Below are 13,785 nucleotides of genomic sequence, written 5' to 3'. Positions count from 1 at the left end.
CACAGTGGCGTAAGTTTTAGACTTTAGAGTTTTTAATGCTTTTCTAAATTTCTGAATCTTCTAAATTCAAAATTTGTCATTGTTTTGGAGCACACTATAGATAACAGTAAGACGAACATATTCATAGGCTACTAAAAGTAGGCTAAATAAAATTTACTTTAAAAAACAAAACAAAAAAAACATTTTATGTCATGGGGACTTTAAAAGTTTTTAGTAAAAACAGATTTTTATGTTTTACTAATCATAAAAGTATAGGCATGATTACCAGATGTAGCTACACTGTAAATCAGTCACTGAGGCAAATGCTATTAAGCCGAAACACCCTAAAGTTACCACGGTCTTTAACTTGGAGATACCACGACATTTTAATTAATAATCACGCAAGTGTGGTAGCTTTACAAAATCAAAAAAAAAAGTTTTTCGTCTTTCATTAAAAGATGCAGAACGACCAGTTGCCATTTTCAGCTGGTATGACTCTCCAGTATCGGTGTGAGCGCACTGTCAGTCCGGTTCCGGTGCGCGCGGATGCGTGAGGAGGAGGAGGAGGAGGGCGGGTGTCGCGCGCCTCGCTCGGTGAGTCCGGTTTAGATCACATCACTTCGGAGTTTCTCTCACGCGTTTCTCTTCATCATGGCGCGATGCGCTCCTGACACCGGTTCCGTCCCGTCCCCGTGATGCGCGTGATGATGATGATGGTGACAGATGAAAGATGGAGAAACTATCCGCGAGCATTACCGGACTCTCGTGGAGCTCCGTGTCGCTGCCGTTGGACGTGATCGTGAGCAAATTCCGCTTACCGACTCTCGTGCGGCTGAGCCACGGTAAGAAGCATCAGAGTTACTGAACGCAGTTATAAACGGGCTAGATCGAGCCCATACTCAGAGCGCGAGAGTTTGTTTGGCGTTGTTGCGCCGCGTCGCGTCAAAGATTCTTCAGCTTGTTGCCGAATCAAAGTTTGCGGATTAAGAAACATGACATTTCGCTTGTAGGCTATATGCATGAACTTTCGGCTCTGATTATGAAAAGTATTAACAAACCCTGATAAAATCCGCGTTTTTATCGCATGGAACTTTACTCAAACGTTGCGTAAATGTTTGCAACACAGAATCCTCAGTGAAGTGTGTTGTTGATTTGTCTTTTGGCTAAAGGTGACAGAGTGTGTGTTGTGTGTTAAAGAGCTGCAGCTCTTTTCATATGTTAATGTTGTAATGCGCTGTAGTGTGTGTTGAATACTAAACAACCTCCTGCAGGAGAAACTCCAACATTTACTCACCAATCACAACTGAAGAACAGAACAAATTAAACTCCCATCAATGTAGACTGTGTGTGTGTGAGTGTGTGAAAGTTTGACTCTATGGTGGGAAAAAGCTCCTGAATTTGAAGTTAAATAATCAATGATAAATTTCTGCATATGTGGCTGATATGTTAGTTATGATGTGTGACAGCATGTTCTTTACACTTTCAGACTTTTTCAGGGAGTTTTTATGTTTGCATTATAGACTCCATATTCTCTGCTGAGAGTATTAAAAAAAATGTGCACCCAGAAATGCATATTCTGACATTTACTTAACTGAATGCATTTATATTTTGGGTGTGTGAATTAACCCTTTAAACATAAAATGGTCTGACTTGACACATCAGGGAGCTCTTCTGTAAAGATGATTGAATCAGATGAAAATGAATCAAACAGTGATGGGTTTTCTATAGATTCGGGCATTTTTAAAAGTAAAACATGCTGAAAATGTTATTTTTTTTTTTTTTTAACATAAGCAAACAACCCAGAACTTAATTTTTCATTTAGCCAACAAGCTGAAGACTGAAATTTAGACATTTAATGGCAAAACTTTTACATTTGTGCTAAAGTAAATTGGGGATCGATCTACCGCTTAAGGGCCATTGCCACGACCATAATGGATTATTAGTTTTAGTTTACTTTGTGCGCATGTAGAGCAGAAATACTTATAATGCCTGACTGTTCACCCCAAGTATGATAACTATAACTGTTATTGGCCACACCAACAAACAATAACAGCATGGATTCTGAATGGCTGAAAATGTTTGCATAGTTCATCAGTTGGAAAAAAGAGATTCCAGTTATATTTTTACTCTTCGTTGTTATCGTTATGTCACTGTTTATACCTGGAAGATGCATTTTGGTCCATCGGATCACAAGGTGATGACACTAAATACAGGTGTACACGTGGTGTAAAAGGTTTTAAGCTTGTCTACTTTTGACCACTTCCAGAGGTATAATGCATTGCTTTTGCAGTTTAAACGCTCATAAGGATGAATGAGTTTAAACAGCCACTAAAGACGCCTCCTCTCCGCCTCCTGACCTCATGCATGAACATTATGGGAAGCGTCTAACCAGACGGGATTTAAACTTTTTCGGCTGGAGACCCAAGATTGGTTTGAAGATGAAAAACGTCCCAAGAGCAATGTCAACATTCCTGATTTCTAACACACACACACGTTTGTTTTTGTGACATATGGGGACATTCCATAGGCGTAATGGTTTTTAGACACTAAAAATGTTGGGTTAAAAACAACCCAAGTTGGGTTGAAAATGGACAAACCCAGAAAATTGGTTGTTTGAACCCAGTAAATGGACCCATTCAAACAACCCAATTTCTGGGTTTGTCCATTTTCAACCCAACTTGGGTTGTTTTTAACCCAGAATTTTTTAGAGAGTATACTTAACAAACCGTATTTTCTATCCTTTTACACTGCCCTTACCCCTAAACCTACCCATCACAGGAAACATTCTGCATTTTTACTTTCTAAAAAAACTCATCCTGTATGATTTATAAGCATTTTGAAAAGTGGGGACATGGCCAATGTCCTCATATTTCACCCTCTCCTTGTAAAACCTGTGTCATACCCATGTCATTACACACATTTGTGTCCTCATATGTCACAAAAACATGCCCCCCCCCCCCCACACACACACACACACACAGCTTTCGGCTGGTCTTGCGGCTGTCAGAGCAGAAATGAAAGCTGATGCTCACAGTGTGTTTTTCCGTCTCTGGGCGTGTTTGTATGTAAATTGCTTGAGCTTATTTTGTCCATTAGACTGAAATAAACTTTACCCACCCATAGAAGAAATCAGGACAGAAGTGGATGAAAGTGGACAAAAGGTGTAAAGAGGAAAGTGATCCGATCAAGCAAAACGCATCTTAATACAGGTGTAAACAGGTCCATAGTTGTGATGTGGACTTCACTCTGCTATCCATGTTATTGTGAAATCCGCCAATACGCAGGTCCTCATGCAGATTTCGCTCATGTTCAGTTCACTGTGTAAACCATAAACCAACAGAAAGCTGGTTCATGAGCTCTGCTTTATACATCCGCTGCAGTATTGACAATGCACTATGAAACTTTTACCCACAAAGGAACTGCTGAAATGTTGCTGATGTTCCACATAGAATAATAATGATTAAAATGCTAAGGCTATCAACCTTGATGTGATTGGACTTTTAAAGTGTAATAAATATGTTATAGAGTATAATAAGGTAGACTGAAAACAGATTTGATAATACATGTTTTATTTGATTTCTCTTGTTCCTGTTGAGTGTAATGCTAATTTTAAAGCTTCAGATCCTCTGCTTGATTAGATGCTGCTGATGTGTTTGTGTGGGAGGATCTCAGTGTATCAGCACAGACAGCAGTAATTACACACAACAGACAATCTGTGTGTGTTGGACTCGTTCCCTGTGTAAAGCATCTGTTTGAGACTCCTCTCAATGAGGAATGCGCTTAATACCGGATCGATACAGTTCTCCTCTGTCTGTCCATTCATCTGTTCTTCAGCAGAGAGATCAGCCTGATGTTTGTGTTTGTGAGGTGATGATGTTGTTTGTGTCTGATCGCTGACCTCAGTTCTCTCCCATAAGCCCCATGTGAGGAAGTTCAAAGAACTCATTTGATGTTTGTGGTTGAGCTCTTATATATTTGTGTGTGTGTGTGAGAGACTGAATGTCTCTTTGGCCGTGTGTGTGTGTTTTAAAGCGACAAATTAATGTCAGATACATCCGGGTTTTTGAAGCTTTTGTGCGTTATGTGTTTCATGATTTACAATTCCTGGTCAACATTTATGGGTGTGTGAACGGAGTAATGTCAAGTCAAGTTTCACAACAGATTGTTTTATCAAAGCAGATTTATTTTTTATATTTGATTTAACCCATATATTTGAATTTTGTTGGTATAAATTAAGGCATTTTGCAGTTGATTCAGCATTGTTAAATAATATTTTGATCTGAATAAAACCAGGTAATTTTGAAAATGTTTCAGTGAAATGTATATTTTGTGATGACAAGCAATCAAGCCTGAACCGCATGTATGATTGGCATACATGAGTATACTGTATATATGCGAATAAATTTAGACATCAAACAGTTGAGGTTTGCTATACAGAATATATTGCTTTATGTGAGTGTATGTATGTGATTAAAATTGAATATAACAACTTATATATCTCACTGGATGATATTAGTATACTGTACATTTTCAACTATATAACAAGAATCAGGTAGTTGAGATTTGCTATATAATACATGTGAGTGTACTGGATGTATTCGGGTATTTGATTTGTTTTTACTTATTTATTTCATTTGAGTTTCTGAGAGTCAGCACTCAGCACCAGTACAGATCTGAAAAAAATGCCAAGTGTCGGCCAATTAATCAGCCTGGCCAATATAAATGTCTCTTTTGCATCAGTGCTGAACCTGTAAAGGATGAATAATCAAATCAGTTGTGCATTTTCATGTGTGTGCAGGTGAGAATGTGGAGGGTCTGTCGGAGGAGGATGTGATTTTGCTTCACTCCTGCAGACAGTGGACCACCGTCACTGCCCACAGCCTGGAGGAAGGCCATTATGTGATCGGACCTAAAATAGACATCCCACTTCAGTATCAAGGTACCGACCATATAACACACACTGGACTGTGTCAACAGGTGTGCTGACACCCAATTAATGATTTTAATTCAAGCATCACTTGCTAGTTCTGTGGATGTGAATGATATTGCAAACTAGATTGTTTACTAGGGGTGTGCTCTAAATTTTCAAAGTGACTTATAAACAAAACTTTATCACATATGTACAGTATAGGCACCACTCAAATTATCAACCAAAATCTAGTTCGTAAAAATAGAGTTTTAAACAGATAATCGTTGAAAATGTCCCTACAGCAGAAATATTTCAGCACAGAAAACTGATTTCATTATTATCCATTGAGAGTGTACAAGCTATTAAACACACACTCTGGCCAGAGAGAAAGAGAGAGAGAGAAAGGGAGATGATTGGTTGTTAACAGTATATTGATTGTTGTATTCAAGCACTTAACTTCACACATGGTCACTTAGACGTTCTGACACACACACACACACACACACACACACACACACACACACACACACACACACACACACACACACACACACACACACACAGTCTCAATTCAGATTTATTGCAGTGAGTGTTTTCATACAATAAAAAGCACGTTCAGGAAGATGGTGAATTTTTATCTGGCAAATTAAGCCAAAAGTGATATAATCCTAAGATTGTAACAAAGCCGTTTTATTTAGTCTTTTATTATTATTTTGTATAAAGAAGTAGTGAAGCTATTTTGTTTTTAAATATGAAATGTATACACATTTTTCATATATATGTGTGTGTGCGTTTAATATTTTAAAAACAGCATAATCAAATCCATCCATCCATCGTTAATAAGTTGCGAAAAAATTAGATTTCATTAGAATACACGACTGCTTATAAATGGCCGTCAATGGAGAAAGATGCTTTTTGCCAACAGAATTGGTGTAGTTACGGCATCCAACCAGCAGGGACACATTTTTAAAACCCTGACCCTTTGGTTAGCGCTCTCATTCATAAAGTCAAACTTATCATTACCTCATCCTGACGTCATTCCCATGAGAGCCGCGGAGGAGCCCGTTTTTCTGAGCTTCCGGAATCGCAGACATTACTGCTCTGGACTTCCTCTCCTGGGATGGACGTTACCTAATATACCCGCCACCCGCACCATTAGGTCAGGTGACCAATGAGATCATCTGTTGGGGTTTCCGGAGGCAGTAAGATGCTGAGAGGGATGGATGAGGTCATTTGTGTCTCGGTGGCTGGGTCTAACGTCTCTCAGATAGACAGATAGTGTGCTAATAAGGAAGATGGAATTACAGAAGGAGGATTATTACACAGCTGAGAGATGCAGAAGATGAGACCATGTTGATATTTTAGATTTGCTCGCGATTTTAATGATGCAGAAGAGGGTTGTTATTGATGACTCTCAAAACGGAAAATTTAGACATTATATTTGAGTGTTTTTCTGACTGTGCTATAGGGACTTTTAATGTAACTGTACTGTAACTGATTTTGAATGATAACATAAACCTATAAACATGTTTTGTTTATGCTCTATGAAGAAAATGAAATTTGAGAACCAAGGCAGCTGAAAAAGTGGGCAATCACAGCTCAGTTTTACACTTTATGCAACAAAAAAACCCAGATTTTTTTTAATGAAATCTGAGAGCTCTGTCCCTCTTTCGAGAAAAACGCCACTGCCCCTTTGGCGCTTCAAAAAGTTCATAAAAAGATTGTAAAACTAATCCATATGAATTGAGTGGTTTAGTCAACATTTTCAGAAAAGACGCAACGCATGATTAACAGATTTAATTTAGCATTTATTCACATTCAATAACTCAATGATTACAACAGGGACCAGTGAGGTTCATTCTCGTGTTACGCAGCACGTTTAAAGGTTTGCAGTCGCACATCAAGCAGGTTCAGTTGAGCTTCTGTTTATGTTCGCAGATCAATGTTTTGTGAATAAAAGCCTAAATTCTATCTGTTAATCATTTAAAGCGATTGAATCAGAAAATTCAGATGACTAAACCACTCAATTCATGGATTAGTGTTATGATCTCTTTATGAACTTTCTGAAGCGTCACAGTGTTAGTGGCGTTTCTGTCAATGGAGGAACAGAAATCTGCGGTGCTTGACCAATAAGAACACACAACCATGACGCAAGAGTGATGTGAGTGGTTGCCAGTGTGTTTTCGAGTTTTTTATTGGTATGTTATGTAGTTGCTAAGGTGTTTCTAGGTGGAACCCGCTCCCATGTCTCTATGATATAGAAGTCCATATCTTATAGATTTGTAAATCTGGTATTATTTATCATTAATTGTATTTTTCCTCTTATATTTGTGTTTTCATTGTCTGTCTGTTGAAAATGGGTAAATCTTAATAACAGCACATCTCCTCAACAAGGCATTTTATTGGATAAATTATTCATGTCTGTAGCACAAACTCTGGATTTTTTTTTATACACAATAAGTCTCTGTTTAGATTGCAGAGTAAAAGTGTGTGTGATGTGTGTGTTAGAGTGCTAATAAAATGTGATTGGTGCATTTAATTGTATGCTTGCTCTGATTGGTTGTAGGTGCTTCAAATGATGTTCACAACAGTAATTTTAGTGGCTTTAGTGGAAGTGATTTATTTTGTACAAATGCCTCCAGAACAGAAAAGAAAAAGTGAAACTTCAGAAGAGAAAGAAACCCTTTCAGCGCTGAGTGTCGTATAGACTGACAGAAAGAAAAGCTGTTGCCAGGAGACAGAAAGACAAAGAGAGATACGCTCACTTACGCTTTATCTCTGTGTGTGAAACTGACCTAGAAGATCACACACACACACACACACACTTAAATGAGGACATACCATAGGCTTCTGTTGTTTATTATATAAAGCTAATTATGATCTTGACCGACCAAACTCCATACTCCAAAAGAATCCTTTTGCATTTTAAAAAAATAAGAAACTATATGAACTTATTTTTATCTTCCAGGATGTCATCAAAGGGCAGTGTAGTTTTATTGGGCTCACTTCTGGGGAGAATTTTGTAAAACTATTTCTTTCTTTCTGTCTCAGGAAAGTTTAAGTTATTGGATCAGGATCGGGATGTCCGTGAGCCGGTTCAGTATTTTGGAAGCGTGGAGGAAATCGCAGGAATCTTTCCTGATCGCGTGTTCGTCATGGAGCCCATCACGTTTAGCGTTAAGGTAATGACACCATCTCAGTAATACTCACATCAAGTATTGTGTGTATATATATATATATATATATGCTGAATTATCACCCCTTTAATGTCTAGTGACATATCAGGGCCATTTTATGATTCATTGAAATACGTTTCTTACATACAGTTCCTTTAAATTGAGCTTGGTCTTGACTCGTGATAGCCAGACAAGCTGTGTTTAGTGATTTAAATTGCAAAACACTTATTTTTTTTTTTATTTTTTTACAATTTATTACTTTTCTTTATGAAGTCTAATTGAATGTCAAAAGAAATAACTCACTGATTCATTTAATGTTTTTGAACCATCATTTGCGTCTGATTAAATAATAAATTATATACTTTCACAGTTACATATCATTGCTGTCGGGCAGAACAGAAATATCTCCATATTTCATAATTTGTATAAATCTTTTCTTAAATCATTATCATTGGGCAGCCTTCACATCTTTCTGTGAGTTTCATAACTCCACTGGCTCTTCGAACTGTCAGTCAAACCTCATAACTCCACCCGCCTCTATCTGGAATGAAATGTCACAGACTGTTTGGACCGTCTCTGCTGGTTTGTGCCAGTACTGTCTTACATAGTCTGTGCCAAGCACATTGTCTAATGACGTAATTCTGGCCAAATTAAATAATTAAAAAAAAAACTGATTGGCTGCATACCTACAGCAAACTTTATAACCTTAAACGACGTAATGCGATGCACTTACTGCCTCAGATGCAACCATTCTAATGACGGACAAAACCTGTATTTCCAAAATTCTTATAAATTCACTGGTCAAAAAACGTGCAACTCCATTTTAAGTCATATGTTAATAATATAATGACAAATGCAAGTGTCTCTGACTATATATAAAGTCACAATATAAACTATTTTCCATTTCAAGTAGCGTTTCTACCCGACAACAACATTTGAAAAGATATTGTTCCCTTAAATCTACACTGTGTAACTTTTTTAGTTTATTCTTAGCTAAAAACACTTAGTTCTTTCAAAAATATATGTGCTCATTAATGTATATTTACTTCTTTCGAGTAATAAAGTATTCTCGTAAGTTTATAATATGCCATTGAAAATACACACGGGTGAGGGGTTCAAATGCCGGTCGCCATGTTGCCCCTCCATCTTGAAAGTACATTAGCCAAAGAGGGACATACCCGTAAATTCAAGCTTTGCCTTTCGCGTTTTAACACTCGATGGCACCGTGTCGAATGTGAAGAGGGGGATTGCCATGTTAATCTTGAACTAAATCGGCCACCGTAGGAGTTAAAACGAAATCAGAATTGAGAGGAACAGAAACTAATATTCACTGGATGGTCATAAACCTTTACACTAGATGGGGGAAAATATCACACAGTGTATTTTTTAAATTTAATTGCTGCATTTTGTTAGTAGCTTCCAGTGTAACTAAGCCTTCTTACGCTCAACTGTAGTTTAACTGCTGTAAATTATGATTAGCTTGTTTGCATGTCCAGGTGTGTTTAATTAGGGTTGGAGCTAAACTCTGCAGCGCATTGGCCCTCCAGGCCAAGATTTGAATAGCCCTGCTTTACGACATCAGTCTTCAGTTTTTTTTATGTTAAATGCAATGTATGTTTGTCTCTCTCTTTCTCTCTGTGTAGGTGGTTTCTGGGGAGTTTACGGAGGATAGCGAGTTATATAATTTCTCTCTGCAGGCGGGAGATGAATTGACTCTCATGGGCCAAGCAGAACTGCTCTGCGTCCAATCAACTCGCGAGAAATCCCGCCTGACGACGCTGCTACGGCGACTGGGCAAAGCAGGTGGAGCTTTGGGACGCCCCGCGCGGACGAAGATGCCTTGTTTGATATGCATGAACCATCGGACCAATGAGAGCGTCAGTTTGCCGTTCCAGTGTCGCGGGCGATTTTGCACACGCTCGCCGCAGGAGCTGCAGATGCAGGGAGGGGAACACACTGTGCGCAGCATTATTGAGCGCGTACGGTTGCCTGTGAACGTATCCGTGCCCTTACGACCTCCTCGCAACCCGTACGACCTTCATGCGATCCGCGAGGGCCATCGATATAAACTCCTCAGCATCATCAGCAAAACTGTCGTTCTGTGTTGCATACTTCGCAAAGAGGAAGTGACACCATCGCACTTCCTTTTATTAACGGACATGCCACGCTTCACTCTGCCGGAGGGGCTTTTGCGCGCGGAGGCTTCCTACCAGCAGGTGGTGCTACAGTGTGCGCTGCGTTGCCAAGAGAGCTTCGACCCAGACGATTACTCGCGAGCCGTGCGTGAAGTCAAGACTGATTTTTCAGAGGAGTGTCTCAGTCCGCGCCGGATTCGGGTGTGTGTCCAAGGCTACGGGCGGGACGAGTTGGGGACGTCCCTGCAGAGGCTGTCTCTGTGTGTGTATGGAGGCGGAGCGGTCACACACACAATCTCACACGGCTGCAGGGACTCGCTGGGCGACTCGCACACGCTGCCCTCTAGTGATGGCGACGGAGAGGAACGAGAATATGTCACGCCTGATTGGTCGACTGAGACGCAGGAGATTCCATACGAGGAGCTCTGGACCAATCAGACGTCTGAGAGCGCAGTGAAGGCGGAGCATAACCTCATATCGTTTCACTCCACTACCACATCATTGGATGGAACGGTTGGCTCCACCCATGTCGCCATGGTGCAGATGGAAGCAGGAAGAGTATCGAGAGTGTCGACTCCACCCCCAGTCCCACCCAAATCAGAAGCTGTAAGCAGTTTTCAACAGATTTTCAATTAAGTTTTTGCCTCTTATTTTTCATTAAAACATATCTGAAATTTAAGGAAAAAATCTGAACTTATATTTTAAAGGGTTAGTTCACCCAAAAGGTGTCCAACGACATGAGGGTGAGTAATTAATGAAATAATTTTCATTTTTGGGTGAACTAACCCTTTAAATAACAAAAGTGAAGCCCTTTTTTTAGGACCATTACTTTTGCATTATATGACATTATTTTCATAGAAGTATATTTTTCACAGCCATTTTTTTAAATTCTTATTTTTTGTGTTAATTCTCACCAAATTATCATTACAACAACCAAAAAAAATCAGTGTTGCCATGTTGGGCTGGTTGAGATACTCAAACAAAGATCAATGTTTTGATAGTGTCATGGTATTTACACTTTTGTGTGTGTGTAAATATATATATATATATATATATATATATATATATATATATATATATATATATATACACACACACACACACACACACACTAATGAGCCAAAACATTATGTCACAGGTAAAGTGAATATCGTTGATCATCTATTAACAAGGATACATATTAAGGTCTAGGTAAATGATACGCAAACAATCTGTTCTCATAATCAATGTGTTGGATACAGGAGAAATGGCCAAGAATAAAGATCTGAGCGACTTATTAAGGCAAGGTGACTGGGTCAGACTATTTCTGAAACAGCAGGGCTTGTGTGTTGCTCTCGGTCAGCAGTGGTGAGAATTTACAAACAGTGTCAGAGGAGGGACAAACCACAAACCGACAGCTCATTAATGCACAAGGTTAACGAAGGCTATCCAGTCTGGTCGAACCAACAGAAGGTCTACTGTGGCACAAGTCACACAAAATATTAATGATGTTATGGGAGGAATGTATCACACAGAGTGCATCTGCTGCGTATGCGGCTGCATAGCCGTAGACCAATCCAGAGTGTATATAATGACCCCTGTACACCGTTGAAAGCTACAATGGGCACACGAGTGTCAGAACTGGACCTTGCAGAAGGTCATCTGGTCTGTTGAGTCACGTTCTCTTTTACATCTCGTGGACATCCGTGTATGTGTGTGCCGTTAACCTGGGGAAGTGTTGGCATCAGGATAAACTGTGGGACGACAACAAGCCGTTGGAGGGAGTGTGACGCTTTGGGTAATGCTTTGCTGGGAAACCCAGGGTCCCGCCGTTGATGCGGACGTAAATATGACACGTGCCACCTACTTAAAGTGGTGTTTGCATGCGATTGCCATTTTTTTTACTTTAGTTAGTACAGCGCTGAAAGTTCAATGCAAACAAAGATATTGTCTTTTAAAGTTATGGCAGTTTATTGCCTACAAAAATGGCTGATTTGGACTACAATGATCTTCTTCCTGGGTTGGTAACATCATAAACCCTTGCTATTAACATAAATACTGCCCCAGATGTGACTTCTGCCCACATACAGAGAAAAACAATGTCAAAATTGTACCTTTAGGGGTACAACAGCTTTTTGCTGGGGCAGTACACTTAAAAGGACAATATTGTACCATTTTTACCACATAAAGGTTCATAGTAGTACCTTAAGGTAGAGCCCTGCGCGGGACTGTTTTCTACATCCCGCTGAATTTCTGACCATTACTGCCCGCTCCCGCAACGTATGTGTTACACTCCCGCCCGCTCCCGCAATATGTATGTCCACTCCCGCCCGCACCCGCAAAACTCAGCACAATAATACAGATGCATTGATTTTGTGTCTTCTCCCGTCCCGCAGGGGAAAAAAACACGTATTGGTATTGATAATATTAAAGAGATTCATGGGGTTGTTTGTTTCATTTCCCTGGCCTGCATGTAAAAAATAAAAAAAGACTAAACACAATACATTCAAATATAATTTTGTTTTTTTCAAAAACTTTGCACATAAAAATAGATTGCTTTGCAAAAAAATATATACATAATATGATAAACTAGGCTACATGAAAACTTTGACCGGGGAGAACAAAGCAGGTGTGTCGCCTCAACCCAGACGTGCTGGATTTGTGCCCATTGTAGATGAGTATTTTTGCACATTTGTCACAATGAACAAAGTCCAGCTCCTTTCCATCTTTATCACAAACAATTGAGAAACTTCTCCAAATGTCAGACTTTCCTTGCTTAGCTTTTGTGCTGTAAATACCTCATTTAAGGTTCTTTTCTACATCATTTATTGACATCTCCATCATGGCGCTAGGCAACCTCCCTATCCCAGTGTTTTTTTTAGCCGCCCATTCCCGCCCGCAGCAAAATTTAAACCGCCCACTGCCGCAAGATTTGCGTTGGGTCCCGCGGGACCCGGCGGGTCTCATTCCCAATGCAGCCCTCTACCTTAAGGTACGCAATACTCAAAGGTACTAATATGGACCTTTTAGGAGTAAACAATCTTGGCTACTAAGATGTCCTTTTAAGGGTACTGCCCCAGCGACAAGCTGTTGTACCCCTAAAGGTACAATTTTGACACCCTTTTTCTCTGTGCGCATAATGGTAAGGGGCGTTGCGTTTCCGGCAACCTGTGCTTGGCACTTCAGCCAATAAAAATACAGAAAACTACATTTGGCCATCTAACCAATCTAAGACCATTGTGTTTTTTGGAGGGATGGACTTAGAAGCAGGAAGCAAACGAGCTGTTTAAAGGACAGTGGAGACAGCGGTGTGAAATAAAGTTAAAATATTTTTATTTTAGAAAAATACAGTATTAAGACATGTTATACTGCGCCCCATAAACACAACCAAGCCTAGAAAAAAACCATGGAACCACCCCTTTAAACATTGTTGCAGGCCAGGTACACCCGTTCATAACAAAGGTGTTCCTTGGTGGTAGTGGCTTTTTCAGCAGGATAATGCACCCTTCTGCACACACTGTTCAGGAATGGTTTGAGGAACATGATGAAGAGTTCATGGAGTTGCCCTGGCCTCCAGATTCCCCAGATCTCAGTCCAGTTGATCATC

General features: G+C 39.7%; 1 protein-coding gene across 1 annotated transcript in view; it reads left to right on the top strand.

Annotated features, from left to right (window-relative positions):
* Positions 1–475: 475 nt before the first annotated feature.
* Positions 476–13,785, top strand: part of gareml (GRB2 associated, regulator of MAPK1-like) — a 30,603-nt gene continuing 17,293 nt past the window's right edge. The window contains exons 1-4 of the mRNA XM_067418140.1: positions 476–821; positions 4,778–4,918; positions 7,940–8,070; positions 9,708–10,805. Of these exons, the coding sequence (XP_067274241.1) occupies positions 710–821; positions 4,778–4,918; positions 7,940–8,070; positions 9,708–10,805 (1,482 nt within the window). The 5' untranslated portion in view covers positions 476–709. The remainder of the gene's footprint in view (positions 822–4,777; positions 4,919–7,939; positions 8,071–9,707; positions 10,806–13,785) is intronic.

This window comes from Pseudorasbora parva, chromosome 15, assembly GCF_024679245.1.
Source record: "Pseudorasbora parva isolate DD20220531a chromosome 15, ASM2467924v1, whole genome shotgun sequence".
Classification (NCBI taxonomy): domain Eukaryota; kingdom Metazoa; phylum Chordata; class Actinopteri; order Cypriniformes; family Gobionidae; genus Pseudorasbora; species Pseudorasbora parva.
This window is presented reverse-complemented; position numbering and strand designations above follow the sequence as displayed.